General features: G+C 53.2%; 1 protein-coding gene across 2 annotated transcripts in view; it reads left to right on the top strand.

Annotated features, from left to right (window-relative positions):
* CACNA2D2 (calcium voltage-gated channel auxiliary subunit alpha2delta 2) overlaps window positions 1-15,109 on the top strand; it is a 213,293-nt gene that overhangs the window by 154,019 nt on the left and 44,165 nt on the right. For both annotated transcript variants that reach the window (XM_058031659.1, XM_058031658.1), the window contains exon 4: window positions 13,825-13,884. In XM_058031659.1, coding sequence (XP_057887642.1) covers window positions 13,825-13,884 — 60 coding nt within the window. The remainder of the gene's footprint in view (window positions 1-13,824; window positions 13,885-15,109) is intronic.

The raw sequence follows: 15,109 nt of genomic DNA, 5'->3' as shown, positions 1-15,109 counted from the left end.
GCCCTGAGGAGCAGCCTGGAGCAGCTTGGAGGGAGATGGGGCTGCCCAGGCGTGAGCTCTGCAGAGGCTCAGCTACACTGCTGCAAATAGAGAGCCAGGCAGTGCTCTGACAGAGCACCTCTCATTACCAGAGCCCTCCTCAGACACCAAGCACATGCTCTGTGCTCAGCCACCCCGTGTGGCCATGGGATGGTGGCTCCAGATGGTGTCTGTAGGGTGGATGGGCTCTGCCGCCGGCTGCGCCGCGGTCCCTGCGAGGCGGCACATCCCTGCCGTGGGAGGCAGCGAGTTGGGGTGGTGATGGGTTGGAAGAGCCAGCTGGACAATTTTATCACCATTAATATCATTTGTAGTTATGCAGGCAATGGCTATGATACAAATAATTAAATCTCATGCTTCACAGCATCAGCTGATGGCTTGCTGCAGTCAGGAGTGAATCTCCTACGCAGAGCGCACGCGACTGATTAACTCTGTTAGAGGGCTTGGTTTAGATCTCCTTCCTCTGGCTTGTTCCTCAGCTTCCTCCCTCCTGGCTGCAGCTGTGAGGCTCAGCACCAGGACATCCCTTCCTCCTCCTTCACAAAAGCCCTGCTGTATTAGGATGCTGGAGATGCTCAGAGGAGATGCCATTCCTGCTCCTGCTGCCTGGTCTGCAGGTAAATCTGCCTGCTGGGGCATCCTCTGCTCTTGCCCAGGACCTTCAGGCCATGTGCTCATTTTCCTCCCACCTTCTGGCAGCCCTTAGATCCTGAATCCTTGGGATCTTTCTATCTGGACTGCCACAAAGCACCAATCATCTCCTGCCAAACCAGTGTGTGGTCATGACCTCATCTCACAAAGTTCTTCAGCCTCCTCCTCCTCCTTGTCATCACCTGGAGAGGTTCCATTCTCCAGGCTGAAGCCAGCTGGACACACACACATCCTTTCCTTTTTTTGTGGCATCATTTTGCCTGTCTTTTAGCAGATTATTAGAGATGTTTGCCTGAGAGCAGAGCTCTCAAAACTCTTCTGGGTTTGTCGGCAGCTCTGGCACTCTTGATGTCTTCTCCATTCCCTGAGCAGCCCCTTTCAAGGACAGTATCCCAGCCAAGCCTGGAAGGATGAAGATGAGCAGTGTGATAGCACCAGGTTATTGACCAACACTCTCAGCAGGTCACTGTGGCACTGTTCCTTCTTAGCTGGGAACAGCAGAGCTGTTCCTGTGACTCTGTGCCTCATCAAGGGAATCAGGGTGGGAGAACTGAGCAGAGAATATTTTTATATTTTTCCTTCTAAGTTTTTTTTCCTCTTTCCCTCTTTTTTTTTTTTTCCATTCCTAAAGATTGAGTATAATCAGAGCTAATCAGAAAATTATGAGCTGTCTGATTGCTGATTAGATTCCTAATGTTAATATAGTCAAGAAGCCTCTCTTAGTGTTGTATTTTAAGGGAAGTGTAAAAATAACATCTTAGAAGGAGCAAGGCAGAGCGGCTGGAGCAGCAGGAAACCCTGCACTGGCAAAGGAGAGCAAGGTTTCACCACTGGCAAGAATTCAGGCCAGCAGAGAGGGAAGGGACAGGACCTATCAGAACTGTACCCAGGTGTGAATGGGCTGCAGAGCCTGGGAGGAAGACCATAAACCAGCTCTTCCCACAGGTTAGTCCTTGAGCACACCCAAACCTGAGAATTTTGCTGCTGAGCTCTGGAAGACGGCATGCAGCTTACTTGTTTCCCTTCCCAACAAAGAGAATTTTTGCAGATTATTTAGTTCACTCATCTCCCAGCATCATGGCCCTCCTCACCTGCTGCTGCAGGCCAGGGGTGATGGGTGAAGGGAGTCTGGGATGTGCCCAGCACCCCTGAGTGGGACCTGCAGAGACTTGCTGATAGTGGTGGAACCCTCCTTGCCCAAAAGGCAGGGCTGAGATACCCTCTGGGGTGCTGGTGAGCACAGAGAGGATGCTCCTGATCCTGGTGGGATTTGAGGGAAATCCTTGTCTGCTTGTGCTTGGCTGAGCCACTGCAAAAATCTTCTGAGCCTTCCAGAAGCAGATTTAGAGGGCAAGACACTGCATGGTGCTGGCCCAGGACTGAGGTTTTGCTCTTTTTCTGTGTTCAAGCACTGAGGATCAGTCCATGGGGCTGATGCCTCGAGCAGTGCAGTGCAGCTGCCAGCCCTTTCCTCCTCTTTCCTCCACAGTCCCCAGCAGCAGCAGCAGCAGCTCAGCACTAACTCTGAGGCTGAATGCAGGTATTATGTTCTGGCACACCAATGTTCCTGTTAATAAGCTCCTCACCATTCACGGGGTGTTTTACTTTGATTCATCCCAACGGCAGTGCTTTATAATGGACTATATACTGTAATTGTCCCCCATTGTCACCACTTAATAACTTAGTATGATGTTATCGCTGCCATTCGCAGGCTTTTTTGCAAACTTTGATGAATAATATTTTGTTCTTAAGGAATAAAAAAAATAAATTGAGGGAATGGTGAAAAGAGGCAGAAGTTGGACAGAAGTCTGCTCTAATTGCAGAGTGGGCTCAATAATAGAAATGTCCATAGCATCCTGGCTGCTTTTGTTTCTGAGTCTCTGGGAGCATCCGCTGGGCCAGCCAGGATGGAGCTGCTTAATACCAATTAAATACCATTTATTTTTTAAAACATCTTGATCAGCCAGAATTGGCTCTGTGCTTGGGGAATTTGCTTTGCTTTGCTTGCTCTTGACAAGTCTGAGCTCAGACATGGCAGATGGGATCCATATTCATTTCCACAGGGATAGGGATGTGATGTCCATGGGGTGATGCTCATGGGGTGGGTACAGGAGCCATGAAATGATGGGCAAGAGAGTGCAAATGTGCATGGCTTCAGCATGGCAGCAGCCTCAACATCTCTCATTTGGGGAGAACTTTGGGCTCAAGGTGGAGCAGCTGCAGGTAGAAGAGCTGTGCTGGAGGCTGGACAAGCATTTTCTCCACATTTGAGCTCTCTGGCTGCCTCTCCAAGTTAGATGTGCAACATTCCACCAAATATTTGTGACTCCCAAGCATTTGTCAGCTCTGAATGCTTATGGTACCTGATTCCATGTCTGGTAGAGGAAGGAAAAGTCCAAAGGAGATCAAACCCTGAATATGATGAAAAGAAAGGTGGGGAGGTAGATGCCTGGGCTAGAGTGCCCTGGGTTGGAGGCAGGGGAGGGCTCTTCAGCATCAGGTAGGGACCTAAATGAGTTTTTCCCTGTAACACATGTCTTGACCTTTTTTTTAAAAATGAAATCTATTTTATTAATTTTTTTTATCAAATCCGTCCATGAAACATTAAAGATATGACTGTGGAAAAGGTCAAGGAACGTGTAGTTGTTGAAAACTTGTTCCACTTGATGGCTTTTCCCTTAGGGAAGCTCCTCCATGCTTTCTCGGTCTTTAAAACAGAAAGTGTCAAGTTGCCTTGAATTTTTGGTTTAACAGAAACAGCAAAACGTGTTCCTGGAGCAGGACAGTGGAAGGGCACTGCCAGTTCCCTTGGGGAGCTGCTGCATCAGCCCAGTGCTGGCACAGGGAAAACCTGAGCTGGGAAGGATCTGTCCCCACAAACACAGACCCCAAAGGAGGGTTGTGGGCTCTCCATCCTGGAGCCAGGTGCCTCAGGGAAGGGAGAGACTTCTCAGGGGCTGCTCTGCAGTGAGCACATGTCTCAGGCAGAATTAATAAAGACAAAGCCTGAGAAATGTGTGTAGTAGCAAGTTGTGCTTTGAGTCCTTCTCCTTGGCCTGGGTCTGTCTTTGCTCCCCATGGGAATGGAAGGCTGCCACACTGCTGCAGGAGGGGAAGGAAGCTGAGCTCTCCTCGCAGGGGCTTTGTGAGCACCAGCACTACCCAGCACCACATCTGCTAGGCAGGAGCCAGACTTGCAGTGGGCAATGAGAGTTGCTCTCCTTGCCCATGCAATGAGAAGGAACAAAAGAAAGAAATTAAGATGATAAGGGAGTCAGAAGAGGGCCTGTATGAAAGTTCTTTGGGCAAGTTATGTTACTGGTAACATCAGAAGTCTGTGTAAACCAGAAAATAGGGAAGTAGAGCGGATACATCTACTACTGGGGCTGGGCTTGGTGTGGAATACACCAGATCCCCTGACATCCATGGTGGTTGTTCTCTTCTGTTTGGTTCCTTCTTTCATTGTAACTCAGGATGCTGGGCCATAAATGGAGCTTGCTGGGCTGTAAAAATGCAGAGTTGAACAACACTGAAATTTGAGGCTCCAGACAAGAGAGAATAGGTGAATGGAGGGCAAAAGCAAAGCAGCAACCATCCTGCTCCATCAGTATAGCCTGGATTTGTCCAGTGGTCCATAAGCATCAACATAGGGATGGGGACTGAAGGGAAATACTGTGTGAGGATTTGGGGCTTTGAATAAGAAGGCACAGGAGTGGGAAGGCACATTGGGACATCTTGACAAAGAGCAATGAGTCTGAAGAGCTGGAGCTTTGAGCTTTGCCAAAGAGCAGGAGGCTGAAGGGCCAGGAGAGGGGAGTGAGCACCTTGATCTCTAAAAAGGGTGTCCCAATGGGATGAGAGTGGGTCCTGGCAGCCTGGGGGCTGCCCCTTGCCCCACGGACATGCCAGGGGGAGCTGGATGAGTGTTGAGGTCACCGTGAGCTGTCACATTGGGAACAGCCATTTGGTGGCCTCCTGAACTTGCTCCCTTCCACCTCCCTGAAACTTCCCCACCTCACCTGGAGCCACTGGGGCTTCTTTGCTGTTTGTCTGAAAGTTTGAGCAAAGCTGGTTCCAAATATTGTCCTGGATTTTAAAGCAAAATACCACTAAAACGTCCTTTTTGCACTGCAGTTGCTTTTTTTTTGGTGTTAAAAACTGGCAATGTCAACTGCTCTGCTTGTGTTCCTATCACAGAGGCAGTGGAGGCTGAGCAAGTGCTCAGTGTGTCCAACCCCTCTCGGGCTGCAGGACAGTGGCTGATGGCACTGGAGGACACCAGAAAGATGTCACAGTGTCCCTGGAGGGCTTCAAGCAGGGAAGTTCTGTGGGTTTGCCGGGGCTGTGGGGTGGGCGGTGTTACTCTGGGGCACTCTGGTGGGAATCAGTGCACGCTGCAAATGTGCCCTAGTCCAGGAAGAGAGCAGAGGAGCTGTGGCAGCCCCGGGGGTGCCGCACAGAAATCCCCGCGCGGCAGCAGCGGATAATGAACGAGCGCTTTTTAAAGCTCGCACATCACAGCGCAGCCAGAGGTGATGCCTTAAAATAAATCGATTGTAAGTGGTTTCCAGTGCAAACTTCCAACAGCCTCTGCTTGAGTGAAAGGCAGAGAGCTGAAGGGGAGGATTTCAAAGGCACTAAAGGCTTCATGCCCAGGGAGCAGGGAGTCAGGGGCCTGGCATGATGCAAGCTACATTTTGGGTTTTCAGGGATGCCCTCCTGCATCTCACAGGAGCTTCTGTGTTGTTGGCACCATGTGGGGAACCACAGGGAAGCGTGAGCCACTCCTTGAACAACTTACCCTCTTCATGTGGAACTTATTTGTCCAAAATACGCAAGGATAACGATAAGGAAGGATTTATTTTTTTTCTTTGAAGACTCTGTCTTCTAAGACCTGGCCAGGCAAATTCCTCCTTCTCCTGCCCAAGTGACAAGCTGTATCACTTCCTTTTTTTTCCTTTATTTTTAAAAAACCCTGTTTCCTCCAAGCTCTAAGTAAAATTGATTTTTAAGTGCAACTATCTCTTATAATTGCTGCTGAAACGCCTTGTGGTTATTGTAATGGATTTTGAACTGTGACAAGCCCTTCTTGATGATCGTAGCAGGAGGTCCACAGGATATTTGAGTGTGGTTTAGGGAGCACTGTTTGTTTGAATATTTGGAGTATATTTGGGAGGAGATGGGGCTGGAGCAGTGGGCTGAGATTGAGACTGACATTTTGGCCCTTCCACCACTGCAGAAGCTGAGCCTGCCCTGGGACCCCCTGCCAGAAGGGACCATCTCCAAAAATCCTTTGTAGGAGCCATGTCCCTCCAGTCACCCATCCCATGGGAGCCACAGCATGCTGGCATGGGGGGAAAGGGGATGGAAGGAGCCCAGGGCAGCACCATCTCCTCCTCCACAGCTTGGTGAAATGCCTGCTGTCACATTTCCCAGCTCTGACCTTCCAGCAAATGCATCTTGACCTGAATTATTTCTAGTCATCTGAAACTTTACTGTGCAGCTAGCAGCTGCTTGTCACCCAGCAGGAGAGTCCCCAAGCCCTTCCAGTCGTGGCAGAGCTCTGGCAGATGCACTGCACCATGCCAGGACGCAGTGTTTGTGCCCAGCAGCTCACCTGCCCTGTCCCTGCTGCTGGCAGGACCCTGGCAAAGCAGCTGTGGGTAGCAGCACCCACCAGGCTTTTAGCCTGGCAGCCCACCCCTGAGGGGCTTGGATTGGGAGGGACAGCCCTGACACTGCTGGGGCACACCCACAACCAAAAACAACTCTGGAGTGACATTTCTCAGGTGGTTTGTATCCATCACTCCTCTGGGATGCTGCTGGCATGCCCCAGCTCTTCAGCACCTCCTGGGAGGCAGCCACCAGGATTCCAGCTTCATCCCAAGAGAGACTTTGTTTCTTTGACAGCCAGAATTTTAGACTTTTACTGGTCTGACTGCTGTGGAAACGGTCGGAACAGACTGGGCTTTCTCTGCCTTGCTCATCTTGTAAGCTGGTGCTCCAAAAGAGAGTGAGAGGTGTGAAATGAGCACCATTTAAAATGCTGGGCATGGACAGCTTGGAGAACTGTGCTGTCACAGGGCAGCTCAATACTCCTGCTTGGCTCTCCTCTGGCTGAATGCTGGGATCCCAGAGCAGAGGTCCCTGCTTTCCTCTCCATCAGCTACAGAAGCTGCAAAAGGCTACTGTGACTGCAAATTAGTGGCAAAGGGGATGGAGGAAAAGGATTTTTCTCATATCCTGAGCAGGCAAGTGTGCCTGGTTTGGCTTCCCAAGGGACCACCTGCATCCCAAAGCCTGACAGCAGCACATTCCAGCAGGACTTGAGCATGATGATATTTAGCAGTACTGTTTAAAGCCATCTCTAATGGAAGAGCAAGGTTTGCTGCCATATGTCCAGGGTAAAAGGCAGGAGCATGCAGGATGAGGCAATGCCAGTGTGGCCAAATGCTCCTTCTGCTGACTCCACTCAGGAGAGGGACAGTGAGAGAGGCCAAGCCTGCCTGCACCTGTTCCTGGCCTCATCTCTCCATCCTGCCTCCCACAGCTCTGCCTCACTGCTGAGGGAGGTGGGGACAGATCCTGCACCCTGGTGTGAGCCCTTCCTCCCCCAGGGATGGGGCAGGAGCCAAGGAGGGTCTGAGCAGCTGAGCTGAGGTTTTGCTGTTGTTGGTCCCCAGGGGCAAGTGTCCCCTGGGTTTGCAGGGCACAGAGTGCCCCTGCCCTCCTCCTCCTCCCCTCCTGGTGACAGGGAGCAGCGGCAGAGCTGCTCTCTGTCTGTGATTTGGGAAAGCAAGGATCCAGCCTCATGGAGCACAGGAACTCCAGGAGAAGGGTGACAGAGAGAGGCTTTTCTGCAAGGGGAGCAGAGCTGAAGAGAGCAGCAGGCACAGTTTGTGCTGCAGGGTGCCTGGTTCTCTGCACTGTCCTTTTGCCCTTGGTGCTTTGCTGTTTGTGGAAAGTTAAGCCCTTCTGGAGACCTGAGCAATATTTTGAGGTAGGAGAAACACCCTGAGCAGCAACACACTCCCTTTCCTCACCCTCTCTGCAAAGACATTGGTACCTCTCTTCTTGGGATGTTTCACTCCTCCCCTCCATGTGCTTGTTGGGATGGTGGAAGGAGAAACAAGAAATGCTGACAGGGGAACAAGAACCACATGCTGCAGGCCTGCAGAGCCTGAGTTACTGAGGTGCTCAGTAAAATGATGGAAGTTGTGGCTCTGGGGCTCATCCCAGGCCCCCAGTGCCAGGTGCTGGCTGTGCCACTGCCCCATATGGGATCTGCAGCAGCTCTGGCTCTGGTTTAGCTCCAGCTCTGCACTTGTGACCTCACTGCTGGCAGGGCTGGCTCTGCAGAGGTGTCCCTGCTCCCTGCCCTGCCAGACCCCAGCAATGAACACCAGCTGGTGCAGAACCGAGGTCTGGGAGCCCTTGGAGGATTTCTCACGTGCTCTTTGCTCTTCCCTGGGGCTTTACTTGCCCTCCCATGAGCAGAACATCAGCAGCCAGTGCTGGCTGCAGCCCCATCCTCCCTCATGCCCAGGCTGGATCCAGGTGCAAGGAGGGCTCTATCCATCCCTCTCCTCCTGCACAGCCAGGGGAGTTATTGACAAACAAGTTAGTGCTTTGGAAGAAAAATGCCGCAGCATATTTGAAGCTGCCTCCGTGATCAATACAGAGCCGTGGCTGAGCCTGCTGCTGACTGGATTTCAGATGATGGCTGGGGGGGTAATAAGAGCCCTGGGATCAACTGTCTGGGAGATTATTACAGGATGAGATGCTTCGCTGCTTTACAGTGTTTACTCAAGATTTATATTCCCTCTGTGGACGTAAGGGGTTGTTGTCTGTTGTCGCTGGTTGATCGTTTTTGGATGGTGACGTGCACGCTCTTGGGAGGGTTTGCTTGGGGTGAATTCCATGAACGTGCTGGGGGTGAGGGGGAGAGCTGGGGTGGGGGCACCCTGGAGCTGGTGGCAGGAGGTGGCACCATGAGAAAGTGCCCTCTGGCCTGTTGCATGCAGGCAGGGAGGATGGAGACATGTGAAGCACGTGGAATGGGCTTTGGCCTTTCCAGATGCTCTGCAGTAACAGGTGAGGCTTCAGGGTGCCCTGTCCATGGAAGAGGGGCTGGTACCAGAGAGCAGGGCTTGTGCCATCCTCATCCCTTCATTATGGAGGAGGAAGAGCTGCAAAACCAGCTCCTGGGGAATGATCCTGCCTGGGGCTTGAGTTCCTTGGCTTTGTCATGTGTGTTTGATTTCACCTTCTTGCCTTAACCTTTCACCAGCATTTCCCTGCAGTGGGAGGAGGGCTGGCAGCTGGAATGCTGTGTGGCACTCCCCTCCTGGTGGCACAGGGCTGTTTGAATCCCCAGCACAGATCTCCCCTCCCAGCCAGGCACTGAGCTGCAGAAAGTTAATGCAATTCAGAGCCTTGGGCAAGCTCTGTGATGAGGGTGATAAGAGCCTCCCTGAGGGAGTTAAAGCAGGGCTTAGCAGGAGTGGCTCTCCTTGGAGCAAACATCCCTAGGCACACACAGCTGCTGCATGATGGGCCATGGCTGGGCTTCCACACTGGCTGTGGGGAGAAGCCAGAACTCCATCCCAGACTGCCTGAGGAGCATCCCCCAGCATCCACATCGGCTTGGGGCACCTGTGTTGAGGCTTGGACACAGGGGTGGCATAGCTGCTGTCACACAGGGCTGCTCAGTCTCCTTCTGCAGAGTGTTTGCTGTAATCCTGTTTTATAAATCCAGCCTTGGTCTTTGGCCTCCCTGAGCTCTGCTCTGCTGCTTCCCAAGTTAAACCCACTGATCTGACTGAGGCAGGAGCAGCCAGGGCATGCTTATTGCCATGGTGGGGCTGGGAGAAGAGATTTACTAAATCATTGGACCAGTTTCCTTTGGAAAGAGTCTGTGTGAAAATATCAGAGCAGTGCAGGATAGCCCCAGGTGTGATGGGGAAGAAGGGGTGACAAGGAGGAGCTGAGCATCACCCTTGGGACAATTCTCCAGCGTGCTGGCCCCTCAGGCAGTGGGGATGCCAACATCAGGGATGGTCCCTGCTCTAGAGGGGAGGTTGTGGTCCCTGTCTGTGCCAGCTCTGCTGCCCCAAGGGTTGCTCACTCCCAGCAGCTTTCCCATCAGAGCAGCTGTCCCCAAAAGCTGCTGCTGGGGGTGAGCACACGTGGGTGAGCCGTGCTCAGGGTGGGCTGAGTAGCAAGGTCCTGCAGCAAAGCCAGGGAAAAGCAGCAGCCGTGTGTCTGGGGTTGCCATCCTCTGGGTAAACATGGTCATCCAAATGTTGCCCCTTTCCTTTCCTGCCCATCTTCTGGGAGGAGCTCCTTGGAGAGCTGCCGTGCAGGGCAGGGAGCTGCTGAAGCCCAGCCCTGGTGAGCAGAGAGGGGCTCCATGTGGAATACAAATGAGTCTGGGCACGATAAGCCCGTGCAGCACCTTCCCCCTCGCTCAGCCCGCTGTCTGTCGGGATCTCCAGACACCAATCCCCTGCTAATCTCCTGCTGGCCTTTCGTGACCTTCAGAGTCGTTTCAATTCAGTGTTTTCAGCCTCTAAATCTCCTGTCCTTAGCCTTGGGTGACTTCTGGGGAAAGAAACGTGCTCCTTAAAGTGCCAGGGCAGTCTCTGCACCACAGGCTGCTGGAAATCTGCAGGTATTTCACAGCCATGCTTTATTTTTGGTAATTCCTCTATGTTTTGTTGCTGTTTGAACCCCACAATTGACAGCCCCAGGTCTGAAGTCTGGAGAGGTTTTGATGACTGCCCTGTACCCTGCCAGGCTCCCCAGTGCACTGCCTGCCTCCTGGGCATCTCGCAGTCCCTGCACGCAGCACACCTTGAGCTGCTCTGATTGATCTGTAACACTTGAAAAATAATGGTTTAATCATTATTAAGGATTAGAAATAATCCTTGAGCTGTATTGATCACAATAACATTATTCATGATGAACTCATTTGGCATTAATGGGGATGTCCTGCAGCAGTGTGTGGCTCCAGGCAGACCCTGGGGAGCTGTCAGTGGGGTTTGGGGGAGCAGCAACAAAACCCTGCCCTAACAAACACCTCCAGAAGCTGCTGTCCCACAGAGCCCCCTTAGGGAGGGACCAGTTGTTATTGGCACAGTTTTGGAGGATCCTGAATCTAGCAATCCCCCGTCCTGTTCCTGAAGCAGCCCGTCTCTGGCAGGGCTGGATGGGCTCCCTCCAGCACCAGTCAGGGATGTGACAGGATGGGACTGCTCCCCTGGGACCCCCACACTCTGGGTCTGTCCCCCGTTGCAGAGGAAGGATGGCAGGCTGCCTGCTCGGCCCCTGTCTCCTCCCAGTCACATCTTGCTCACGGGGCTGAAATGTCTTTAGTGAGGAAAATGCTCCAGGAGCAGCAGCTGGAGGGCTCTGGGGACGCCTCTCCTGGGTGAATAGCCGGCGGCAGCCAGGAGCCAGCACAGCGCCCTGCTGTGGCTGTGCCATCCTGCTGCAGGCTCCCCCATTCCTGCTATTTATCAAACAAGAACATCTGGGTTTCCTTTTCTATTTTTTTTAACCAAAATTGTGTCTGGTTTGACTTTGACAAATTGACATTTTCCAGAGGAAAAATATCTTCTGTCGAGGTGTCGTTCCTGGGTGTAGCTGTCCCTTACTGCACCATTTGCAACCCTCCAGGCACTTTGCACAAGGCAATGAATAGTTAAAGATGTCCATAAATCTTACCCTAGCCCATAATAAACAAACACACTCTTATCAAGTACAGAAAAATGCATATTTCATCACCACTGCCTTAAACACAACTCAGAATAAATGCTCGTCTTTAATCAGCCATCTCAATGTATAAACAGAGCACAAAAGCTTGCAGGGGATGAGGTACAGAATTGGGCCACGGATTTTCTAGGCAGCTCTTGGGGGCAGGGATATGGCTGTGCAGGTGAGACCATGAAAAAGTGCCCTGAAAATTCATATCACTTGGCTTTTCTGTCCAGCCACGTGTTGTTTCTCGTTCCCTTCTGCCTGCCACTGGAGCCATAAGGATTTTGCTTCAATGTTCAGCTGATAGCTGATCTTTCCCCTTGGATGCTGGCCACTGAAAGCAAGCACTTTGATTTAGAAATCAAGATTAAGAGAAAGAGAAAAGATTAAACAGGAAAGTTTCAACCAGTACGTGCTGAGATTATGCAGTGATGGATTCGTGTTTCCCAGCATCTGATAAGAACAAGCTGCATTTTCAGGCTGGGGAGAGCCAGATCTGTGATTTCTTTCACCTTACTGTTGAGTGCCTATGCTTTGCCACACTCACAGAAATACAGCATCTGCTGCTCAAGCCACCCTGCCAGGGCTGGCTCTGCCACTGTCCTGCATGGCCAGGGGGGCACTGTGGCACCGCCTTCCCCTGAGCACCCAATTGGAAAGGCTGAGACATTTAGCATCCCTCTGTGCTGGTGGGAGTGCTGGAGAAGCTGGTGACAATGGGGACAGCAGCTGTGACCTGTGGCTGTGCCCAGGGCTCCTATGTGTGGGTGCTCTTATAGCTCTTATAGGAAATAATTTCCCAGGGATACCACTGGACTTCACTGCTGCCCCTGTGGGCTCCCACCAGCCTGCCACATGCCTGATGAGCAAAGGAATGCTTTTTTGTCCTGGGATTTGTGGTTCATGGTGTGGAAGTCGTGTGTGTAGCACTGGGACTCTTGAGTTCATTATGTGGATCTCTGTGGTGCCGCCCAGGCAGTGATTTGGGGTTGTTATTTCACCCAGGATGTCAGTGCTCCTTCCTCCTCCAGCCAGTTCAGTGTGTGAAAGCAGCCCAGGCTCACCTCTCTCCCCACGCTCTGGCTGCCAGCACCACCTGCATGGAGCAGAGCATGTCCATCCCCCTCCAGGGAAGTATTTCTGCAGGGAATGAGGAGCAGGCGAGGCAGGGGGCTGTGCTGTAGGGTACATCTTCCCTTGCTCTGTGCCCCACTAACTCTCCAGGGAGCCCTCTGGGGACTGCAGCAGCCTGGAAACCCTCATGGCCTGTTAGCCAGGACAGACTGGTCCCTGGGGCTGGGAGCTGGCACTGTGCATCCCCTGGGAGCCTTGAACAGCTCATGGCTGGTGGGAGGCAGGCTGTGCTGAGTGTGGCCAGACATAAGCCTCATGCCTCTGTTAGCAGTGAGTGTCCTGCCCCCAGGGCTCTGGGTGGCCCTGGGCTCTGTGGGCTGGCTCAGGACACTGGAATGCCTCCTGCTGGCTTTTGGTGCTGATCAGGTTGTGCGGCCCTGGCAGGCAGCTCCCCAGGCAGTGCCCACAAACCAGGGTGCCTGGGGCTGCTCATTTTGTTCTTGGCTTTATTTTCTTTGTGATGTGGAGAGGATCCTGTAGAAAGCCTGGAGCTCTCGCCCTGTTTATCCCCTTTGATTCCACAAAAGGCCAGATTGCAGCTTCTTCCAGGCACTGCAGTACCCCAGGGGCTGCCCAGTCTCCAGCCCTGCCCTGCTGCACCCTCTGTGCTGGTGAGGGGTCTCAGGGCTGAGCATCCAGTGAGGGTGCCCTGGTGCTGAGCATCACCCCATCCTGCTTCTGGCAAATAAATGCTGCTTCCTCTGCTTACCCTAGTGTGGCCATGGGGTACAGAGGGGTTAAATGTGGGTGGGCAGCACATTGCACCTCTGGGCCCCAGCACTGGCACATTTTGAGGGGGTTCTGAGGGGGTTTTTGAAGAGTCTGCCTGTTTGCTCTGAAGAGTCTCTCTGTTTGCTGTGCACAGAGCTGGGAGCTGTCAGTACAGAGAGCTGGGCTCAGCCCTTGCCCTGTGCAACACGAGCATGCCCTGCTCCAGCTGCCAGGCTGCTGAGTTCAGATGGCAGCAGCTCCCCTGGAGATACTGGCTTGGCCCAGGAAAGGCAGGAGCAAGCAGGACAAACTGGCTCCCTGTGCCTGGAGCACCCTCCCAGGCTGCTGCCCACCGTGCCTCCTGCTGCCCCCTTGCCCGTGCAGCAGAGGGGTGCCAGGGTGCTGCAGGAACCCCCAGGCAGGGATGCTGGGCACTGGGGTGGCACTGTGCTCCTGGGCTGGAGTGGGCAATGCCTGGCTGCTCCTGCTTCCCCTGGGCTCATTCTTCCTTTCCCGCTTGTTTTGCAGAGACTTGCCAACGCGGCGGAGAAATTCCAGAAGGCTCACCACTGGCAGGACAACATCCGGGTAAGGCTCCATGGCACCCCAGCCCTGCCCCCTGTGCCAGGGCAGCCACTGTGCCATCCCTCCCTGCCCACATTCGTGTCCCGTCCGTGAGTCACCGCTGGCTGTGCCGTGCCCCAGCCCCAGCGCCTGCCACGCTAATGAGAGCAAATGAAGCGATTTGGAGCTCGTTTGCAGCCTCGAACACACGGCGAGGAGAAGGCAGGAGGTGAAGGTCGAAGGGACAGCTCGGCAGTGAGGGGTGGGGGCTGAGGATGCTCCTGCTCTCCCCTGCTCTGGCACCGCTGGGTTCGGTGCTGGGGGCTGGCACGGGGTGGCAGCAGCTGTGGCACATGCCAGCAGTTGCGGTGGGGGCTGCTCCTGGGGAAGGAGCAATCTGGGCTGGGAGAGGGAAGACGCGGGTTTAATGATTGCATTTGACTTTGTAATTCTGGCGGTGATAGCACTCAGCAGGAACCTGAAGGATTCTGTCTGGAAATGCTCTCAAATTATAACCATAATACAAAAGGAAGGAAAGATTGTTTTTCTCCCAGCGCGAATGGAGTCTGCAATAAAAAATACTCCTGAGCCACCCAGCCCCTTCCTCTTGGCTAGGATGGCATCCTGCCCAGCCCTGAGGAACCTCCTGTATCCTCTGAGGGGACAGCCTGGGATAGCCCCACTGCCAGGCCAGGCTGCTGTATTCTGGGGGGTATTTCACAGTCTGAGCTGCTGCTGCTGCTCACACAGACCTTCCTGCCACAGGTGATGGTCACCAGGGCTTTCTGGGGAGAGGAAGAGGTGGGAGAAGCAAAGGAGAAGGCAAGGAGGTGACCTGCTTGGCTTTCATTTGCCATGTGGGCAGCGTGGGATGGAGGCTGGTGGCTGATTCTATGTCCCAGGGGCACCCAAGGAGCAGGATGAGCTCACAGGGGTCTCCCTGTCTGCATGAAAGCACTGCTGAATTGCTGTCAGCTCTTCCCAAGAGGCCAGGGGAGAGGAGGTGAGGAGGATGATGAGATTTGGTGCAGGCACCTGCGATGCCAATGCCAGTGCCAGACCAGGACCTTGGCTTGGGGCTCCCAAGGAAAGCTCAGAGAAGTGCAGGGCATCTTCATCCCTAGAGTTTACCCAGTCTCACGTGTCCTCTAGGGTCAAGAAACATCCCTGAGCAGCACCTGAAGCTTGACTGTGGGTACCCCAGGGACACTGTAGCTGTCCTGTACCCACCCTGCTGGGCTGGCACCCA

This window comes from Melospiza georgiana, chromosome 11 (assembly GCF_028018845.1).
Source record: "Melospiza georgiana isolate bMelGeo1 chromosome 11, bMelGeo1.pri, whole genome shotgun sequence".
Classification (NCBI taxonomy): Eukaryota; Metazoa; Chordata; class Aves; order Passeriformes; family Passerellidae; genus Melospiza; species Melospiza georgiana.
The sequence above is the reverse complement of the archived record's forward strand: the minus strand, read 5'-3'. Positions and strand labels throughout refer to the sequence as shown.